Source organism: Podarcis muralis, chromosome 16, assembly GCF_964188315.1.
Source record: "Podarcis muralis chromosome 16, rPodMur119.hap1.1, whole genome shotgun sequence".
Lineage (NCBI taxonomy): Eukaryota > Metazoa > Chordata > Lepidosauria > Squamata > Lacertidae > Podarcis > Podarcis muralis.
The window spans coordinates 35,888,661-35,909,437 of NC_135670.1; the positions used below are offsets into that span (position 1 = coordinate 35,888,661).

The 20,777-nt window shown below is 48.0% G+C and overlaps 1 protein-coding gene across 4 annotated transcripts in view; it reads right to left on the minus strand.

Annotated features, from left to right (window-relative positions):
• Positions 1 to 7,836: 7,836 nt before the first annotated feature.
• The window catches only part of GLT1D1 (glycosyltransferase 1 domain containing 1), a 55,719-nt gene continuing 42,778 nt past the window's right edge, over positions 7,837 to 20,777 (minus strand). For 3 of the 4 annotated variants that reach the window (XM_077920846.1, XM_028709672.2, XM_077920844.1), the window contains 2 exons: positions 14,270 to 14,368; positions 7,837 to 9,218 (listed from right to left, as the gene is read on the minus strand). In XM_077920846.1, coding sequence (XP_077776972.1) covers positions 9,072 to 9,218; positions 14,270 to 14,368 — 246 coding nt within the window. In that variant the 3' untranslated portion in view covers positions 7,837 to 9,071. Of the gene's footprint in view, positions 9,219 to 10,055; positions 10,084 to 14,269; positions 14,369 to 20,777 lie in introns of all 4 variants that reach the window. The other variant, XM_077920847.1, reaches the window with a different exon arrangement.

Here is a 20,777-nt window from a genome sequence, read left to right on the forward strand (position 1 = left end):
GTTACAGGTGATGAGCGCTATTGGCTTAGGCATTGGTCCTAACTGACTATATCCGACTTCAGCCCATCTGCTTGAAGTCCAGGAAGAGTTAACCACCAGTAGGGGGAGTCCTGCTGATGCACATCAACTAGGAACTCCCCGGGGTCACCGCTGGGGAGCGTGCCTTAGGCCCTCACCTCCCTAGGCTTCGGACAGGGCCCCGCCCCCCAGAATCCTTTATCGGACTACCCTTCAATATGCAGGGCAGGTGATGGTGCTACCTCCCCTCTTCCATCTACAGAGCAATACCAATGCCTAACCTCCAATACCAAGAAAGTTGTGACGATTTGCTATGAGGGAGGCTAAAATCAAGTGGCTGGTGCCAATTTGCCAAGTGGAAAAATTCCTACCAGGCCCCTCAACGGCGACCAACCAAGGTCCATAGCAAGATCAAGGAACGGAAACCTTATAGGGCGGGAGGGTGGGAAAAGTAGGAACAGCTGGCAGGCGGGAAAAGAAGGAGATCCCCAGCTGCGTCCTGCCTTAAATAGGGCAGGCCATGCCCCCAGAGCCAGCCGATTGGCCGGCCAGGGTGTGACACAGCCAGGAATTCCCCCCCCCAATCGCGCGGGGCTGGACTTCAGCCACGGCACGTGTGGTGGGGCTGTGAAGCCCACAACCCCACCTCCTCTGCAGGGCGGAAGTCGTTTTCCTGGACCGTCCACGGGCTGGATTGAGAAGGTGATTGGGCCGCATCCAGCCCCCGGGCCTTAGGTTGCCTACCCCTGCCTTAGCCTTTTCTTCTACCCAAGATATCCTGCAAGGCAGCAGAGTTTTAGGACCTGAGTTTTCCCTCTCCTAGATGGGCTAGCTTCCCAGGTGGACAAGCCCCACCTGCCCCTTAGAAAGAATACATAATCCTAATCATTTAGACTAAATTCCAGTGACACTGAGGGTAGGGAAGTTTTCTCAGACTGAGAGCTGCATTCCTTCCACATGCCAGTGGGGTTGTGTACTTAGCCAGGGCTCAGTTTCCTTGGAAGGAAGGTCAGTGGAAACTACAGTGCCTTTTAAGACATATGAATTTATTTAGAAATATATTTTGGGATGCGGGTGGCGCTGTGGGTTAAACCACAGAGCCTAGAACTTGCCAATCAGAAGGTTGGCGGTTTGAATCCCCGCGATGGGGTGAGTTGCCGTTGCTCGGTCCCTGCTCCTGCCAACCTAGCAGTTTGAAAGCACATCAAAGTACAAGTAGATAAATAGGTACTGCTCCGGCGGGAAGGTAAATGGCGTTTCCGTGCACTGCTCTGGTTCACCAGAAGCGGCTTAGTCACGCTGGCCACATAACCCGGAAGCTGTACGCTGGCTCCTTCGGCCAATAAAGCGAGATGAGCACCGCAACCCCAGAGTCGGCCACGACTGGACCTAATGGTCAGGGGTTCCTTTACCTTTATATACAACTTGAGAACAGGATGGAGGGGCTCACAGCATTAATGCCCCAATCTGTCACAGCTGTGGCTCAAGCACAGAGAGGCATGCCTCTGTCCCTGCCGGGTCTCCCAACATCTCCCCTCCAGCCTCCAGCCCACTCACAAAGCAACTTTCTAGGCCAGCTCCTCTTTTTGCCCTTTTGGTCATTCCTATCTGAGATGCAGCTACTGCAAAGCCGCAGCTCATGCCTTGGAAGTGCTCACTGGAACAAGATTGTTTCAGGTAATGTGAATTATGTAGGTTCACACTCAAATGCAAACCAAGCCAAATTTCTCTCCCTTGCCAACACAATGTCTTCCAGACATTGCTGGATTTGAACTTCGATCAGTCCTAGCCAACATGTCTTTGTGTGAGGGGTGATAGAAGCTGCTGGCCAATAACAGCTGGATGACCACACAGGTTCCCCGCTGCTGGCATCAGGAGCAGTGGCAGATAGCAGACGGGGGTGTGGCTGGCGCGTGTCCTAGGGGACATGGTATGCGTCACGGGGGCATGGCATGCGTTCTGGGGGTGTGGTGCACTGCCCGTGGGGCGTGGTGCACGTCCTAGGGGCGCGATGTGCTGCCTGCAGGGGCGTGGCATCCAGCGTGGGCAGGAGGGCAGCCGTAATGGCACCCCACCGGGATCACGCTGCCAGGGGCGGTGCGCTCCCTCTGCCCCCCTCTTCCTCCGCCAAAGATCAGGAGCGCCTACTCCCATAGTTCTGCACTGATGGAAAAAGCTCTATTGCTGAACCTAGCCACCATTTTGATTTCCCAGAATGCCTCTGATGGAAGGTCACTCTGGGGCATTGTGGGAAATGGAAACCTTGAGAGCTGGGCCAAGGCCTTCCTGCCCTCCCCTGCAAAAAACAAAGCCCATGGGGGTTGGCAGGGCAGGCATATGGGGCAGGCCCTATGGCAATGCTGGAGGATGCCAAGTGCTGGCTCTGAGCCCCTATCCCACTGCAAAGGAATGCTCGCAATCTTCCTTGAATCTCACCTCCTCCCTGCCATAAATTAAGCTGCAATTTAAACTCCTCGCAATTAGCATCCTCCTTTTACATCACTTTCGAACCCAGAGTGCTTGTCAATTGATCCAGGGTGCCAGATACCTGCCAGAGCCTGACTTGTTACATACTGGCTTTTGTGTATGTGCGCGCGACTGTCTGGATGGCTTGGTGGATTAAGCACCACTCCTCAGGGATGCCACTTCCAATCCAAAATTGACTGGAGTGATTTAAAGTCTTAATGGATGGCTCAGTGATCCCAAATTAACAATGAGCTGCCACAAGAAAAAAAAAGGTAGTTACTGCCCAGTCTTAAGGAGACAAGCTCTTTTTTCTTGTTATTAAAGCTTCTGCAATTGTCAGTAGTTAGAAACAGAAGACAATAATCAACTCCGTAAATCAGTGGCTTTCAAACTCCCTGTCCCCAGGGAACCTTTCCAACCTTGGTATTGTTCATTCAAGAGGCCCTGAGTGTTGCAGGGAATTATGGGTAGGGCTCGCTGTCTGTTCCCACTTGTGAGAGGCAATCTCTACCCACTCTGCTAACCTCGTAATTAAATCTGGTTTCTGCTTAGCTTTCCTGGGAAATAATAATAATAATAATAATAATAATAATAATAATAATAATAATAATAATTTATGAATCGCTTCCTGTGAAGCGTCTTGGAGCAATTTATGGTGCAACGAAAACAGATACAGAACAACTACATAGATCAAAGCAGTTAAAACAACTTTATCTCTAAAAATAATTTCAAAACAAAACAAAATCTGCACGATTACATGTAAAACAATGAAAAGCAACAATTACACACAGAGACACACACACAAATATAAAATCAATTTCAATAGAGATATGAACTGGGAGAACAAAGGCCTTCCTTGGTCTGGCTTTTGAGATTTTCGTTTCCCACGGTGCCCCAGGATGATTAGTGGCATTCTGGGAAATTCAAAAGGTTCCCTGGTCCAACCACCTGGTGTGACATGGAGCCTGTGGATGCAGGCCAGCAATCAGGGCAAGAAACCAGCAACCGGTTGCAGGCGCCATCTTGCATTGGTTGCGGAAAGTCTTACTGAAAGAATCATGTCCTCAACAAGCATCTAAAATAGAACAAATATCACAACTGGAGAGAGATCTGTTGGAATGTAATGTCAAAGTGCTGTCTTAAAAGTATTAGATATCATTGGAATGGGAGACAAAGGATGAGCAAGTAAAATCTTCAATGACACATTGGGCATTAGATATTGGTTATATTACAGATATGGAAGAAGAAGAAGAAGAGGAGGAGTTTGAATTTGATATCCTGCTTTATCACTACCCGAAGGAGTCTCAAAGCGGCTAACATTCTCCTTTCCCTTCCTCCCCCACAACAAACAGTCTGTGAGGTGAGTGGGGCTGAGAGACTTCAGAGAAGTGTGACTAGACCAGTGTTTCCAAACCTTTTTTGGGCAAAGGCACACTTGTTTCATGAAAAAAATCTCGAGGCACACCACCATTACAGCCCCGTGACGTCAGCGCGCAGCGTCACGCCGGGAGGGACGCACGAAAGTGTAAGATTCAATTTTTTCCCCTCCCCCTTGCCTTCCTTCTGTGCCAACCGCCACAAAGCCAAGAATCGCGGGACCGCCGGCGGAGGGGGGGAGGGCGAGCGGAGGCAGCGGCGAGCCCCGTTCCTCCCCATCCGCCCCATTCCGTGCAAGGAGCGCGAACAGGTGTGAGAAGGGGGTCAAACCTGCGGGTCGGCGCCGGGGAACCTCCAAGCTTTGGGGGTGGGGGGGAGGAGGCAGCAAAGCGAGGCAGGAAGGAGAGCGCGGCTTGGCGAAGTACTCGGCGGCGAAGGCCAGCAGGTCCGGCGGCCGGTGCCGCAGCACCTCCACCGTGTAGCCCTGCAGCAGCTCAGTCAGACCCGGCGGGATCTCGATGCTCATCTTGTAGCCGAGGCGCGCGGGAGACTCAACGGACGGGCCCAGGAGAGAGAGAGAGAGAGAGACACACGACGGAGAGAGAGCGGGAGTCCCTGCTCGCCGTCGCCACCGCTACAACTACTGTGGCGGTTGGTCGTGGTCGCCGCCGCCGCCGCCGCCCACCTCTATCTATCTCTCCCCCTCAGCTTTCTACGCGGGCCTCGAGCCGGAGGTGGGGGGTGGCCGCCGCCGCTTTCTCCGCCTCCACGTCCTGCCTCCTCCTCCTCGAGCCCTCCGTCAGCCCTGAGGGAACCACCGCGCTCGCGCTGCCGCTCTCTGACACGCGAGAAAGAGAAAGGAACGGAGCGGCGGGGTAGTCGGGGGAAGGAGGGGCCGGAATGGAAGCGCGAGGCGAGCTGCGCATGCCCAGCAGGAAGCGGCGGAGAACGCCACAGAGAGAGAGAGAGAAGCAAGGGAGGGCGGGGAGTGGGCGGGAACACGCTTCATGCGTCACAATAACGGACAAGAGGCGCTCGAGGGATAGATTAGGACCTAATTTGACTTTTACAAAAAAAAAAAAAATCTTTCGAATTTTCCCCGCGGCACACCAGGCAACGTCTCGCGGCACACTAGTGTGCCGCGGAACACCGGTTGGGAAACACTGGACTAGACCAAGGTCACCCAGCAGCTGCATGTGGAGGAGTGGGGAAGCGAACCCGGTTCACCAGATTACGAGTCCACCGCTCTTAACCACTACACCACACTGGCTCTCATCGTAACGACCGGGGAATATGGATATAAAATTTACACCATGCTATGGTTTAAGAGAAAATTATATGAAAATGTTATATAGATGGTATCTAACGCCAAGTAAATTGGAAAAAAATGTATAAATCAAGTAAGTGTTCGAAATGCAAAAAGAAAGGTTTTTTTTAATCATGTGTGGTGGTCTTACAGCAAGGCTAGAGCTTACTGGGAAATGATATATATTGAATTGAAAAAGATGTTTAAAATAACATTTAATGTTAATGTTTAAAATAACATTTGTAAAAAACCCAGCAGCTTTCCTTTTGGAAATTATAGGGACAGAACTACCCAAACTGTATAGAAATTTATTCACGTATGCGACTATAGCGGCAAAAATGTTATTTGCCCAAAAATGGAAAGAAGAAGCCCCGATGAGAGAAGAATGGATACAAAAAATTATGGAATATGCAGAAATGGTGAAACTTACCAGAAAAATAAGAAATCAAGATAATAAACAATTTATAAAAGAATGGAAATAGTTTATTGAATATTTACAAACATACTGCAAACAGAAAAGGACATTGGCTGGACTCTTGTAATAACCTACAGTTTCATAAGAGCATATATTTAAAGCAGATGAATAAAAGAATAAGTTAATTTAGAATATGCAGGAAATGTAAAAAAAATAAATTTAAGGAACCATAGAAAAAGGAGGAAGTCGAGTTTTGAAATGTTAGAATGATTGAAATGCCTATAACTGAAAATCATAAATAGAAGACAATAGAGACTGTGCTCTGATTGGGCCAGAATCCTACCGATCTTTTCAGTCAAGCAGTGGAGGCTGGCGCATTTGGGAAAATGGGACCCTGCCCCACCAACACCAGTCTGCTTCAGCTAGCACCCACCTGCCTGCTTTCACCCATTCCAGAGGCTGGCCTTACTGTCGGCTTCCTCCACCACCTTAGACTCAGTGCTGCCCTTGCAGAACTCAGCAGGGAGCAGGATGGGGGCAAAACTAGAATTAGTTGGCTCCATCTGTCATCAGCTCTGCCTTCTGCCCTGCCAGCCCCAGTGAGACCACCCAACATAGATGAACCTGATGGAACCCACCACAGACCACCTTGCTGGCTGTGCACCTCTTAAGTTAGTCTATAGCATTTGCCACTGAGTGGAGCCACGGTGCAGCCATGTAGGTGTACCTGTCTACAGGTCAGGCCAGCTGGAGGGACACGAGAAGCTGCCTTATTCCAAGTCAGAAAGGTGGCTCATCTAATTGTCTGCGCCAAGGGGACTCTTTCCAGCTGGCCCCCCACATTCTGTGGCTGGAATGTGCCCTTGACCTGTGATCTTGATTGCATGGGTGGAAAAAGATATGTGTAGATCAGGGGTCAGCAAACTTTTCCAGCAGGGGGCCGGTCCACTATCCCTCAGACCATGTGGTGGACCGGACTATACAGTGGTACCTCTGGTTACGTACTTAATTAGTTCCGGAGGTCCGTTCTTAACCTGAAACTGTTCTTAACCTGAAGCACCACTTTAGCTAATGGGGCCTCCTGCTGCTGCCGTGCCGCCGCTGCGCGATTTCTGTTCTTATCCTGAAGCAAAGTTCTTAACCCGAGGTTTTTTTTAAAAAAATATCGTTTAACCACATCAGTTAACAAACATGGATACATATGCTATAATGTCATTGTTTTAGTTAAATAAATTGTTTAAATTGTTACTAAATATTATTTTTCTCCTTCCAATAAAGTAAAGTGGTCCAAATATAAACAGTTAACTTATTAAACCTCACAATAATTTCTGTCTATGTATTTCTAATAGTATAACCAAATCAGTAATTTTTGATATAATTGTAAAAACTACTCTGAAAATTTATTATTCCAGAAATGAAACCTTTATCTGGATGTAAACATTAAGATTATACCAGCAAGAATGAGTCTTTCTGTAAACAAAAAAACGTTTTAAATCAAGTCTTACTGATGAGTGATTTAAATCGTGATTTGAATCGGCTTGATTTAAATCATATCCACCCTACATGATACGATTAAGTCCCTCGATGCCCATGGAAATGCAAGTTTTACAGAAATCGCTGTGCACAGTCACGTCCCCCCTTGCCAATCACATTTTACTAATCACAAGGAATAACTCATTGCGCTTGACTCCCTCCAATACAGGGTCTTCAAGTATAGTTTCCCTAACAGGATGTACTTAAAGCTTCATAAAACAGATACAGTGGTACCTCGCAAGACGAATGCCTTGCAAGACAAAAAACTCGCTAGACGAAAGGGTTTTTTGTTTTTTGAGCTGCTTCGCAAGACGATTTTCCCTATGGGCTTGCTTTGCAAGACGGAAACGTCTTGCAAGTTTGTTTCCTTTTTCTTAACACCGTTAATACAGTTGCAACTTGACTTCGAGGAGCAACTCATAGAACGCGGTGTGGTAGCCTTTTTTGAGGTTTTAAAAGACTTTGGTGATTTTTGAAGCTTTTCCAAAACTTTCCCGACACCGTGCTTCGCAAGACGAAAAAAATCGCAAGGCGACAAAACTCGCGGAACAAATTAATTTCGTCTTGCGAGGCACCACTGTAGATAGATAGAGAGATAAATATAGATAGATAGATATCTCATAGCCAGATTTTTTTGGGGGGGTGGGGGTTGGTGGTGATGGCAAAGCGGAGGGAGAAACAAAGGCATTACTTCTACCGCTGGGAAATGAATCACAATTGCTTTCCAGATCTGTAGGCACAAGAGCCCTCCTTTAATTCCCTTTTGCAAATGCAGAGTCCTATTACAATGTGCTCAATGGTGCCAACGACTGTGTGATTCAGAGGACAAAAATAATAAAATAAAGCATCTGGAATTTGCACAAAGTACTGAATGCAAATTACTCGCCACTTCCCTTCTATGGAGCATGAGCTTCTCACGGCCAAACACGAAGGAGATTTATGAGGTTCCACAAAAATGCAGTATTGCAATTATTATATATTCTGAGGTAGCAACCAGCTTCCAGGAAATGTGAAGTTGGTGTAAACATCAACTTGAAGAAATAAACTCCAACTCAAGATGTGGACATCGATCAATATAAATACGCCCCCCCCCGGTGGACATGTCAGAGTGACACCCTTGTCCCAACCAACATTGTTAGTGGAATGTCTTGGCAGGAGCAAAGTCAAAGCAGCCGTATGTCTTTGCTGTATGGCATCTGTTCAGTTACACCCAAGAGAGACACCCTTTTAAAGTGTTTGTTATGGCCCAGCTTAAGGGCACATAAAAAAAGAAAACAGAAACCGTGGATGTGGTGGGGGAAGAGTCATAATTATTGAGACTGCAGAACTGGAGTTTAACTCCTCCCCTGCTGTTATTAGCACTGGGAGGAAAGTTCTGGTCCCCCCCCCCTTAAAATAAGTGTTTTTACACACATGCTCTTTCTAATCGATGGATAAACTGATTAAGGGTCAGTAAACATGTAAACTGATTAAGGGTCAGTAAACGAACCATGGCCACTGAAGTCCTATGGAAATTAAAAGGACATGAATGAAACAATCGTAATTAACTCGACCTCCTCATTTCAATGGGACTACTGCCTAACTTGCTTTCTCTGGAACTAGGGCCATAAGTCAAACCGAGAATGATTTCCACGATCCAACGGCATTCCTAGTGTGCATGTGTTTGCATTTGAATGTGTTACGCATAGGTGTGCATGCATATAATTCCAAGAAAACGTATCATATTGATACATCACTGATTATCCATGTTTGTGAATACTGTCCTCTCATGGAAACACCCCCCCCCCCCGCAATCATTCTAGTGTCCACTGTATGCTACATTTCACCTGGTACCACAGAGAGCAGGTGATACAGAGGGAGGGCAGAATCAGTAAGTGTCATTAATCACAAAAATCAGATTGGCTTGGCTGGTTTGATCCATCCATGCTGGGTTCCTGTATCTTGATGCAAAGTGCGTCACTGAAGCATCAACACAAGGTTCTGATACGCTTTCCTTTCGTGTTCCCATGAGTGGTGCTTTGTGACATACTCCTTTGCCTTCATCACAATCTCTTTGTGCAGAAATGGGTCGCCGATCAGGCTTTTAGACAGCTGGACAAACTCCTGAAAAGGTGAGAAATAGCTGTTGTTATTATCCCACTGCCAGTATCCAAAAGGATCCAAAGGAGATTACACTCTATAAACTTGCCACGTTGCAAGGGAACAGGAACAGCGGCCTTACAGATTGTCAGATCATCAAGCGCAGTACATGGACTGGCAAGTGGTCCTCTAGGATTGGAGGCCGTGGCGTTTCCAGACCTACCTGAAGATGCCATGGACCTAACCTGGGGCCTCCTGCATGAAAAGCAGGTGTTCTGCCTCTGGTCTATGGAAGAGGGCAAGTTAAGGGGAAGGGCTTTCCAGGGGCTGCCTGCCACGGAACAGAGAGAAAAATGGGGGTTTAATGAATTCAACTCTTACCACTTTGAAGCTGGCTCAATTCCAGCCATGTAGAAGCCTGAGCCCAACCTGGCTCCCTTGAGATGTTTTGGGTGACTGCTTCCAACAGCCTGATTATGCTGGATGGGATTGTGTGAGTTGTGCCTAAAACGTCTGAAGGGCACTAGGTTGGGGAAGGTTGGTCCAATGTGTCTATAAACACACTTCTCTGTCCTCCATCCAAGCTAGGAAGAGGCTTTATCACATTTTCTTCTAAGATGCCAACAGTAAAAAGAGAATGGAAGCACAATATGACCCAGTGATTGCAAAATCAACTGAATAGGTTAGATTGAGGGAAGGAGGCAAACGCAGGGCCAATATGAAAGATTAGGGTCTCCTTTTATGACATATACGGAGCAGAATTATCACATACAATAGCTTTAACATTTCTTCGCAGGTGAGATAAAAGGTAGCAAATGCAGAAAGAATAGCACCGATGATTAAAATGTATTGGATACTTACAAAGAATGAAATCATAATAGGATGTGTTCTGCAAGAATAACAGTTTTCAGAACACACAATCTTTGCTTCTGTATGCTTTTGTGCAGAAAAAAATGACACACACACACATACATGCAAATGAATAAAACAATACATTCCAGGGAGGCAAAAAACAGTCAAGAAGGTGCAGTGCAGGCCAGTGAGGGGCGTGGCCTGGGGAGAATCCTGAGGGCCAGACAGAGAGCATGGAGGGCCACATATGGCCCAAGGACCTGAGGTTTGCCACCCCTGAAACAGAACTTGCTTTTCAAACTTTGGCAGGTTCTCCTTTCCAGTGAAGGTCAAGGGATGGTCTAAAACTCTTTCAGCGCGGAATCCTTCTTCCTCAAATAAAAAGGCAGGGCTGGTGGTCAGGGAGGATTCTGTTGTGGCTATCAATTGCACAATGACATCTCTCCACCAGTGTCACCCCCACAATAAAACTAGGGGAGGGTGGGGGAGATCAGGATCAGGCCCACCAGCTGGATCCAGTCTCTCCCCACATTTGGGGCATGCATATATGAAGGAGGTGTGAGCCCAGTATCCAAAGTTGTTTAATGTTCAGGAACATTCCTGTACGGAGGCCACGAAGGACTAGCCGAACTTGCAGACTCAAGATCTATGGGCAATAAGCAACCTCTGCCTGAGATCAAGCCGTTCTGTCTCTCCAACGCACACCAGGGGTGTGGAGGTGAGTTCCACGTTGATACAAGTACCTTTTTCCCAGAAAAACCAATTGCATTTGTTAACAAAGAGATTCATTTGTGAAGACCGTGGGGAACAATGAACTCTCCAGGGAGAAAAATGTTAGGCACAATCGTTTTATCGGAAGAGGGGGTGGAAGGAGGGTCAGGGGTAAGGGAAGCGCGACTGCCAAAGTCTAATGAAAACAGAGAATCTACCTTCCTCAGACTTGACTTAATAGTATGCATTAATCATAGGCACTCTGAACAAAAATGCATTTTACACTCTGCAGTTTTATTTAATCTGTTGGCGTTGGGATTTTTCTTTTCTTTACGGAGCACGTTATTATTGCACTTAGCTGATTTTTGGAGGCCAAAATTTAATTTATAGAATCAACAGGATTAATACTATCACACACCCCTCCTTTCCAAGCCTAATTAAGACCACCAGTTAATTGGGATATAGGGTGAAGCTTCAAAAGCATAGGTTGCATGCGAAGGAGACATGCTGGGGACTTAAAATCAAAGTGATAGTTGGGTTTTGCTGCTACCTGGGTGCCAGTTGCCTTTAGAATACTAAACGCTAACCAGATGGGAGCTGTGGAATATCAGAACATAGGAAGCTGCCTTATATACTGGACCTCTTGGACCGTTGTCTTGCAGTGGTAGTAGACTGGATGAGAGCCAACAGAAGCTCAATCCACATGAGACTGAGGCACTGTCAGTGAGTGGTTCCCTAGATGGATGGGATGTTGCCCGCTCTTGATGTGGTTGAACTACCTCTGAAGGAGCAGGTACATAGCTTGGGGGTACTTCTGAATCCATGCTTGAGTAGCCTCGGTGGCACAGAGTGTCTTCCTCATGTGCCTCCTCCACAAGAGATCTAGAGGGTGGAAACACAAGAACAGGCCTGTTCTGTGGTGGCTCCCCATTTGTGGAATGCTATGGTTTTCCCAGTAGTGATGTATGGAAGTGAGAGCTGGACCATAAAGAATGGCTGATCGCTGAAGAATTGATGCTTTTGAATTATGGTGCTGGACGAGACTCTAGAGAGTCCCATGGACTGCAAGAAGATCAAACCTCTCCATTCTTAAGGAAATCAGCCCTGAGTGCTCACTGGAAGGACAGATCCTGAAGCTGAGGCTGCAATACTTTGGCCACCTCATGAGAAGAGAAGACTCCCTGGAAAAGACCCTGATGTTGGGAAAGATCAGGAGAAGGGGACGACAGAGGACAAGATGGTTGGACAGTGTTCTCGAGCTACTAACATGAGTTTGACCAAACTGTGTGGAAGACAGGAGTGCCTGGTGTGCTCTGGTCCATGGGGTCACGAAGATTCGGACATGATTAAACAACAACAACTCCCCAGGGAGGTTCACCTGCGCCATTCTTATATATCTTTCAGTGACAGGCAAACAATTTACTCTCTAACCAGGCCTTTGGCATTTAAATCTCTGTGGCCTTTTAGTTGTTTTTCATGCGTTTCAGTTTCCCTTTGGTTTTAATGTTTCTCTGTGTGGTTGCTCATTTGTTGATTGGTTGGTTGCCTTGGGTTGCCTTCGACAAGATAAAGTGACTAACAAATTTAATATATCATCATCATCATTGGTCCATCCAGCCCAGTACTGTCTGCGCTGACCAATAGGGGCTCTCTAGGATTTCAGACAGGGGATCTTGCAAAGTCCTACCTGGAGATGGCGGGGGATGAACCTGGGGCCTTCTGCAGGCAAATAAGGTGTTCTACCTTGGAACCACAGCCCTTCCCCATTCTTTAGAATGTGATCCATCCTTCAGGCCCCTTTCAATGAAAAGGTATTGTCCAAGGTCTCCCCTGGAGACTTCCATCTCTCCCATCACCATTCTTAAGTAGCTGCTAGTACCCAGGTGCCTGGCAGGACCCCACTGGCAATAAACCTACCTTGCCCTTGCCTGAGTTGGTACTGCTTTGACCTCCCCACAAATCTGTTCCCCTGGCTACAGGCTTATTTGCTGGCAGTGGCCAGGTTTTCAAAGCTGCCAACCATCTGAGGTTTCCCCAAATACCCTGGAGTGTCTGATGTAGAACTGCTCAGCGGTATTGTGGGAAACTGATTTGAGGAGTAGGGAGGTAAGAAGGTAGGAAGAGGTAAGAAGGCATTAGAATCATAGAGTTGGAATAGACCACAAGGGCCATCGAGTCCAACCCCCTGCCAAGCAGGAAACACCATCAGAGCACTCCCGACATATGGTTGTCAAGCCTCTGCTTAAAGACCTCCAAAGACGGAGACTCCACCACACTCCTTGGCAGCAAATTCCACTGTCGAACAGCTCTTACTGTCAGGAAGTTCTTCCTAATGTTTAGGTGGAATCTTCTTTCTTGTAGTTTGGATCCATTGCTCTGTGTCCGCTTCTCTGGAGCAGGAGAAAACAACCTTTCTCCCTCCTCTGTATGACATCCTTTTATATATTTGAACATGGCTATCATATCACCCCTTAACCTCCTCTTCTCCAGGCTAAACATGCCCAGCTCCCTTAGCCGTTCCTCATAAGGCATCGTTTCCAGGCCTTTGACCATTTTGGTTGCCCTCCTCTGGACACGTTCCAGTTTGTCAGTGTCCTTCTTGAAGGCGTCAATTTCCATTCTGAGCCATGTCTGTCACATGCAGCAGCGCTTCCGTTCTGCTACAGTTCGGTTTCTGACGAAAATATGTCATTTGGCTTGCTGTCTGTTGTGGCGGAACTTTATGAAATAAATTAGATAATAGTACAGAAAGTGAGGTGAATAACGGTTTTTGTTGGAAACCGAATTACAGCAGAACAGTGCTAGTCACACTGAAGATGGGTAATTATTACGTAATTATTACATTATTCCACGCCATTCACTTCAGTGCAAAGGAAACACAATACAAATAGGAGGGAACCTAACATGAATTGCGTGTCATTTGATATCAATGGTGATCATATCCTTCACTACTGAATACCATAACCCCAACCTATGTAGGTTTAAATTCCAGCATTTATTATTATTATTTATTATTATTATTATTATTGCATTTATACCCCACCTTTCCTGAAAGGAGTTCAAGGTGGCACATGTAGTTCTCCTCCCCATTTTATCCTCACAACAGCCCTGTGAGGTAGGTCAGGCTGAGAGTGAGTGACGGGCCCAAGGTCACCCAGGGAGCTTCATGGCTGAGTGGGGATTTGAACCCTCATCTCCTAGTCCAACACTCTAGATCAGGCGTAGGCAACCTAAGGCCCGTGAGCCGGATGCGGCCTAATCACTTTCTCAATCTGGACTGCGGATGGTCCAGGAATCAGTGTGTTTTTTACATAAGTAGAATGCATCTCTGGGTTATTTGTGGGGCATAGGAATTCATTCACCCCCCCCCCCAATATAGTCTGGCCCACCACATGGTCTGAGGGACAGTGGACCGGCCCACAGCTGAAAAAGGTTGCTGACCCCTGCTCTAGTTGTTACACAACACTGGCTCTCAATGCAAGTGTGCATTGGGTCATTACTTCTTTTTTTACCTGGGGGTTTGAGTATAGCAGCCCAGTTGTCTTGTGCGCGATTATTGCAGCATTCCCTGGGATATTCCTTGCCATCACCGGAACATTTAAATCCATTGCCTAGTGGAGAAACACAGAGGAGAAAAAGGCTTAGGGTTAGTAAGGTAGAGCTGGAAATTTCCAGAAGATTGTGGAGCAGGGTTCTGAACACAGGCTTCTTGCTGGGGAATCTGGTTGGCTGCTGTGACAACAGGATTATGGAACTGATGGGCCACTGGTCTGATCCAGCAGGGGTCTTCTTGTGTGCTTATGAATACATCATCTGGGTTTATTTGGGCTCGAGAGCACCGGCAGATCTGCCAGAGGTTAATCTTCATGAGGGACAGAAATTTCCAGCAACCACCGGAGCATAGAATGGCATGAGGTAAATCCTTGATATCTCTGGGGAAGCGCACGGAGCCCGCTTGCGCACTTGTCAAGCGGAAACCCACCCCCCCCCCAGCCGCCCGACCTGAAATTTTAATTACCGCCGCCAGCCTCAGAAATCCTGAAAAACATGTGGTGCCTTTGAGCGCTTAATGGCTCATCTTGTACAAATTACTGCGGTGTCAGACAACAGAAAGAAATCCACTCTCCAGGTTGTTCAATCCATACCGATTCACTGGCACTTAGGAGAGAATGTGCTTTTAATTACTGTCATTATCGTGGGGGACGTGATTTCCTCGTGGTGTAATCGGCCCGGAAGGAAAGCATGACAAGTTGGGGGGTTTTCTTGGGGTGGAGGGGTAGAAAACGGGAAAAGTGGATTACTTGAGCTTGCCTGCACACTGGTGCACAAACACATTAGTGGGAAGGACGGCTCTGTTTCATTGATTAATTGGCTAACAGTGTGGTGCTAAACTTATCTACGCAGAAGTGAGCCCCACTGACTTCAATGGAACGTGTTTGCCAGTAAGCAGGGGAACTTTGCTCAAGCATTTTTTCACTGCCTATGCTGAGGCAGCCAGAACAGCCACAAATGGCATTGCAGGCTCTAGAATGCCATGATTTCTTTGACTATTAGGAAGGGAGAAGGGTGATTCTATGAAGTTTGCTCCAGTGATGGTTTTAACTGCCATCACCTCAGCCTGAATTCTTTTCAGCAAAGGGAGGCGTTAAGGCAGGACTAGGGATTATTTTCAGTCTGTGGGTCAGATCCCTTTCTGAGCAACCAGGCAAAAACTTCTTTTAGGTTCCCAGTGGATTGAGGGATAGGTGTCTGTTCTAGAGACCTAAGATATGTCTGATGGAGTGGACAAACCTCATTTAGCCAACCTACTGGAATTGGTGTCTCTGTTGGATTGCACAGTGGTGAGACTCCAGTCGCTTGCTGCACAAATAGCTGTGCCTGCCCCAATCTTCACAAGGAAGGTGAGGGCATGTGGCGCTTGTTGGATTAATGCTTTAGCTCACGCTTGTTGTTGTTGTTGTTTAGTCGTTTAGTCGTGTCCGACTCTTTGTGACCCCATGGACCAGAGCACGCCAGGCACTCCTGTCTTCCACCACCTCCCGCAGTTCGGTTAGGCTCATGTTTGTAGCTTCGAGAACACTATCCAACCATCTCATCCTCTGTCGTCCCCTTCTCCTTGTGCCCTCCATCTTTCCCAACATCAGGGTCTTTTCCAGGGAGTCTTCTCTTCTCATGAGGAGGCCAAAGTATTGGAGCCTCAACTTCACGATCTGTCCTTCCAGTGAGCACTCAGGTCTGATTTCCTTAAGAATGGATGCGTTTGATCTTCTTGCAGTCCATGGGACTCTCAAGAGTCTCCTCCAGCACCATAATTCAAAAGCATCAATTCTTCGGCGATCAGCCTTCTTTATGGTCCAAATGGCGCTAGCTCACGCTTAGCGCCATGCATTTAACTTCTCTTGCTCTTGATTTCTGTAAGCTGACACTCGCCTAATGCATTGATCTGATCTGAAAATCAAAGCCTCTTGCAGAACCAGATTTGTGAGTTTAAGTTCTTCACTGGACGGGGAGGGCCAGGACACCAAAAAATTTTCAGTCTTCCAATGGGGAGCATAAAACTGGGAATGGGGTGAGTGGTAATTTCAGCCCAGACACTTGGGAGCGACGAAGGACATTCATAAAACAAGCAGGGCTTTTTTTCAGGAGGAACTTGCCAGATCTCAGTTTCAGCATTTCTCAGGTGAGTTCTGGCACCTCTCAGGCAGGTGCCATTGCCATTCTAAGAGAAAGCCACTTCCAAACTTGAGAGGAGGTGGAGTTGCGGGCTTCACGCCCCCTCCACCTGTGCGGGGGCTGGCTCTCAGCCCCCACACGATTGAAGGAATCCCTGGCCGCGTCATACCCAGGCCAGCCAATCAGCTGGCCTGGGGGGCGCGTGGCTTAGAGTATATACACTGGCATGGCCGGGAACTGCCCTCTTTTGCCGCCTCAGCTTATTGGGTTTCCCACCCTCCCTCCCTTTAGGCTTTCCGTTCGACCTTGCTATGGACTTCGGTTGGTCGCCATTAAGGGGCCTGGTAGGAATTTTTTCCACTTGGCAAATTGGCACCAGCCACTTGGTTTTTCTCCTACCTCGTAGCAAATCGTCACAACTTCCTCGGCATTGGCAGTTAGGCACTGGTAGGGGTATTGTTATGTATATGAAGGGGGGAGGAAGAGCCATCACCTCCCCCGCATGTTGAAGGGTAGTCCGGTAAAGGATTCCGGGGGGCGTCGCCCTGTCCAAAGCCTAGGGAGGTGAGGGCCCAAGGCAGGCCCCCGAGCGGTGACCCCGGGGGAGTCCCTAGTTGATGTGCATCAGCAGGACTCCCCCTACTGGTGGTTAACCCTTCTTGGACTTCAAGCGAACAGGCTGAAGCCGGTTAGTCGAGTAGGACCAATGCCTAAACCAATACCACTCATTAAAGGTAAAGGTAAAGGTACCCCTGCCCGTACAGGCCAGTCTTGACAGACTCTAGGGTTGTGCGCCCATCTCACTCAAGAGGCCGGGGGCCAGCGCTGTCCGGAGACACTTCCGGGTCACGTGGCCAGCGTGACATCGCTGCTCTGGGGAGCCAGAGCCGCACACAGAAACACTGTTTACCTTCCCGCTAGTAAGCGGTCCCTATTTATCTACTTGCACCCGGGAGTGCTTTTGAACTGCTGGGTTGGCAGGCGCTGGGACCGAGCAACGGGAGCGCACCCCGCCGCGGGGATTCGAACCGCCGACCTTTCGATTGGCAAGCCCTAGGCGCTGAGGTTTTACCCACAGCGCCACCCACGTCCCTTACCACTCATTACCTGTAACTAATAAAGTTGTGGCAATTTTAGCCCATTAACCTTAAATGATTGTCTCATGTGTCTTTATTTCACAGGGGAGAGACGGGAACTTGCCACGCAAAGAGGGAGGGGTTAATGGTGAGTACTGCCACCTCTTTTTCTAGAAAAATAGCACTGAAAATAAGGAAAGTGAGGGTACATAACAGAAGCGGGATGGAGTCTTTGGGGAATCTCTTTCCGCACTCAGTGTGCATTTGATTCAGAATTTGAACCAGGAACCCCTTGAATCTGTGGACCAGCATCTCGTGTGGTGAGTCACTTTAAACACAACCTGGAGGCAGATAGGTCACGCTCAGGTCTTAGCTTGGCTGCACCCCATTTATCAAAGAAGGTTCTATCTGATCTGACTCAACCATAAACAAACCTGTCTCTTTGCCTGGCTGACATTTATGCTTCCACGAATATGCTTTTCTGATCCTCTTGCACTTGACCCACAATTTGTGGGGGTTTTTTAGAAGAGAGGTGGCCACTGTAAGAAGTGTCCTAGATGGGCTTTTGATCTAACCCACAGCAGAGCTCTTCTTATGAGCCCACCAAACCCTCTTGATAGAAGGTTGGACGTCTTCGTAGCTCAAATCCACCCAGGGAAGTAGTGTTGGCTGAACAAGATGGTCCTGAATTTATTTATTTTTAATCAGTGGAGTCCAAGCACAGCCTGAGGCTTCACTTTCGTTTTCTGGAGCAGTTTTTCTGCCCTGGTTAATGAAAACAAGGTTTTGACAGATGGTCATTCCTCCTGTTGACCATCTCAGGTAGGGTTGCTGTTGTTTCTCCTAATTAAAATAGCACTGTTGTTCAAGAGCTATCTTCTCTTTCCTTTCTAGGCAGATGGTGCTACTTCACTGTCAGGGCCAAGAGTATCGCCCATGGGAAAGATGGACAAAATAATCCTTTACCAAAAAGAACACAAAATGGTAATGAGAAGAACTGAGAAATGGGCGGCTTCACCACTTATGAATTTCCTACCTCAGGGAGGGTGATCCCTAAAGAAAAGGAAGTGGGACAGACCCAAATTGTCCCCTATAACAACCTTAGAAATGAATGAATAAAGGTGAAGCGACCCCTGACCATTAGGTCCAGTCGTGGCTGACTCTGGGGTTGCAGCGCTCATCTCGCTTTATTGGCCAAGGGAGCCGGCGTACAGCTTCCAGGTCATGTGGCCAGCATGACTAAGCTGCTTCTGGCGAACCAGAGCAGTGCACGAAAACGCCGTTTACCTTCCCGCCGGAGCGGTACCTATTTATCTACTTGCACTTTGACGTGCTTTCGAACTGCTAGGTTGGCAGGAGCAGGGACCGAGCAACGGGAGCTCACCCTGTCGCGGGGATTCGGACCACCGACCTTCTGATCGGCAAGTCCTAGGCTCTGTGGTTTAACCCACAGCGCCACCCACATCCCAAAAATGAATGAATAAATCTAGCCAAAATAGAACACCTTAGTCACCTCCTCCCTGCCCCCAATAAATGAAATATTGTGTGATACTACTACTTTGAAGTGCCTATATTTTCGAGCCTTTACTAGCAGGTTAATGTGAAGCTGGTGGTGATTTATTTATCTATTTGTTTTTAATAAGGGTGGGCAGAAATTCTCTCCCTCCTCCTGGTTTTGCAGCCCCATTCAACCCAGCAACGGATTGGAGAGACAATCCAGCAATGGATAAGGTCTGTTGAAAGGCATTAGGGGTGTTGATGAATCTTTTAGTGAGTAGGCAAGAAAATGCCATTCTTGCACCTGGACCACTTTTGGACCAACACAGCTTGATTGGAAATCAGAAGCGTGGCCAGAAATTGCAACTATGGCATGATCCAACAGGAACGTACTGTAATTATTTTCCTTATGGAATGGGGGAAGTTCTGTTTCGGATTTTCTCCATCATCCCTTCCCACTCCGTGCATGTATGTTTTCCACTTCTTTTCTGAGGAAGGTAGTTAGTTTAGCACAAGGGGATCTGGCCTGTCGGAGATGATCCAGATTTTATTTCCAAGCTTCTCAGGTAGGGAACCCTCGAGACCCTTTGGCCTTTGGAAGGCTGATTAGAGGAAAGTGTTGAAAGAAACTGGAGATTTGTGCTTCTTTCCCCCCTACTCCACTTTTTTCTTTTCCCCTGAATTTAAAAACTTTTTTCTTTTCAAGCGTAAGTCAAGGTGCTTTCATTAGTGTTTAAAGCCCCAAACATAGCTGTCAACTTACAGATTTGAAAATAAGGGACCAGCAGCCTCGAAAATAAGGGATCAGCAGCCAAAATAAGGGATTTTAGTCAGCCAGCAGCGAAACGAAGCCTCAAGCGGTGGTTCCCACAGCACAGCAACCCGGCAAAGGGGATGCAGCAAGGAAAACTACCGTCACCTCTCCGCTGGGAAGCGCTGAGCAAAGGCAAGTCCCCAGGCAACGCGGCCGATTTGATCGGCACAAGGCATGCAAGCTCCACCCCCCAGTCGTTCTTAGACTCCTTATTGGGTGAGCAACGCAGCCAAGCAACACAGTTGGAGCCTCCCTCCTCCCTGGCCGGCAGGGAGGGAGGGAGAGGAGTTGCTTCCTTTGAAACCCGGGAAATTTAAGGGGCATCATCAATAAGGGACAGCAGCAGGACACGGCGCTGGGATAAGGGGCTTTCCTGCCAAATGAGGGACGGTTGACAGCTATGGCCCCAAATGACTTAGGCCCCAAATGACTTAGGCCCCAAATACCCGGAAAAAAACACCTCCTTTGTTACAGACCCTCTTGGGTGCTAAGGCTGATGGAAGAAGACCCTGTGGTTGTTCTACCAAGCTCCAAAGTCTCATTTGGGGGGGGGGGGGAGAGAGAACGTTCTCTGTAGCAGCCTCTAAGGGACATGGAATGGTTGGACACAGAGAAGTGGTGGGAGGAACCAGCTGGGGAACTGCCAAGGGAAGAAGGCCCATAGCCAGGGGTTTGGTGGTGGGACAACAATGAATGGGCAGAGGGAGAAGAGAGAGAAGACTGGGGGGAGGAGGAGGTGTCAGAAGCTGAAGAGGTAACAGGGTTTAGTGAGCAGGAAGAGTCTATACAGAAGTCCAGAAGGAGAAGCAGGGCAGAAAGCTGGCCAAGAGGCTGAGAGGAACCAGGGTGTCTCCCCCTCCTGCTGCAACAACCTCACCTCCCCGTGGTCTCATAGGACCAGGAGAGGCATGAAGTGGGAAGAGCAAAGGCTGGCAGGTAGTATCAGATTGCTTGGGGAAA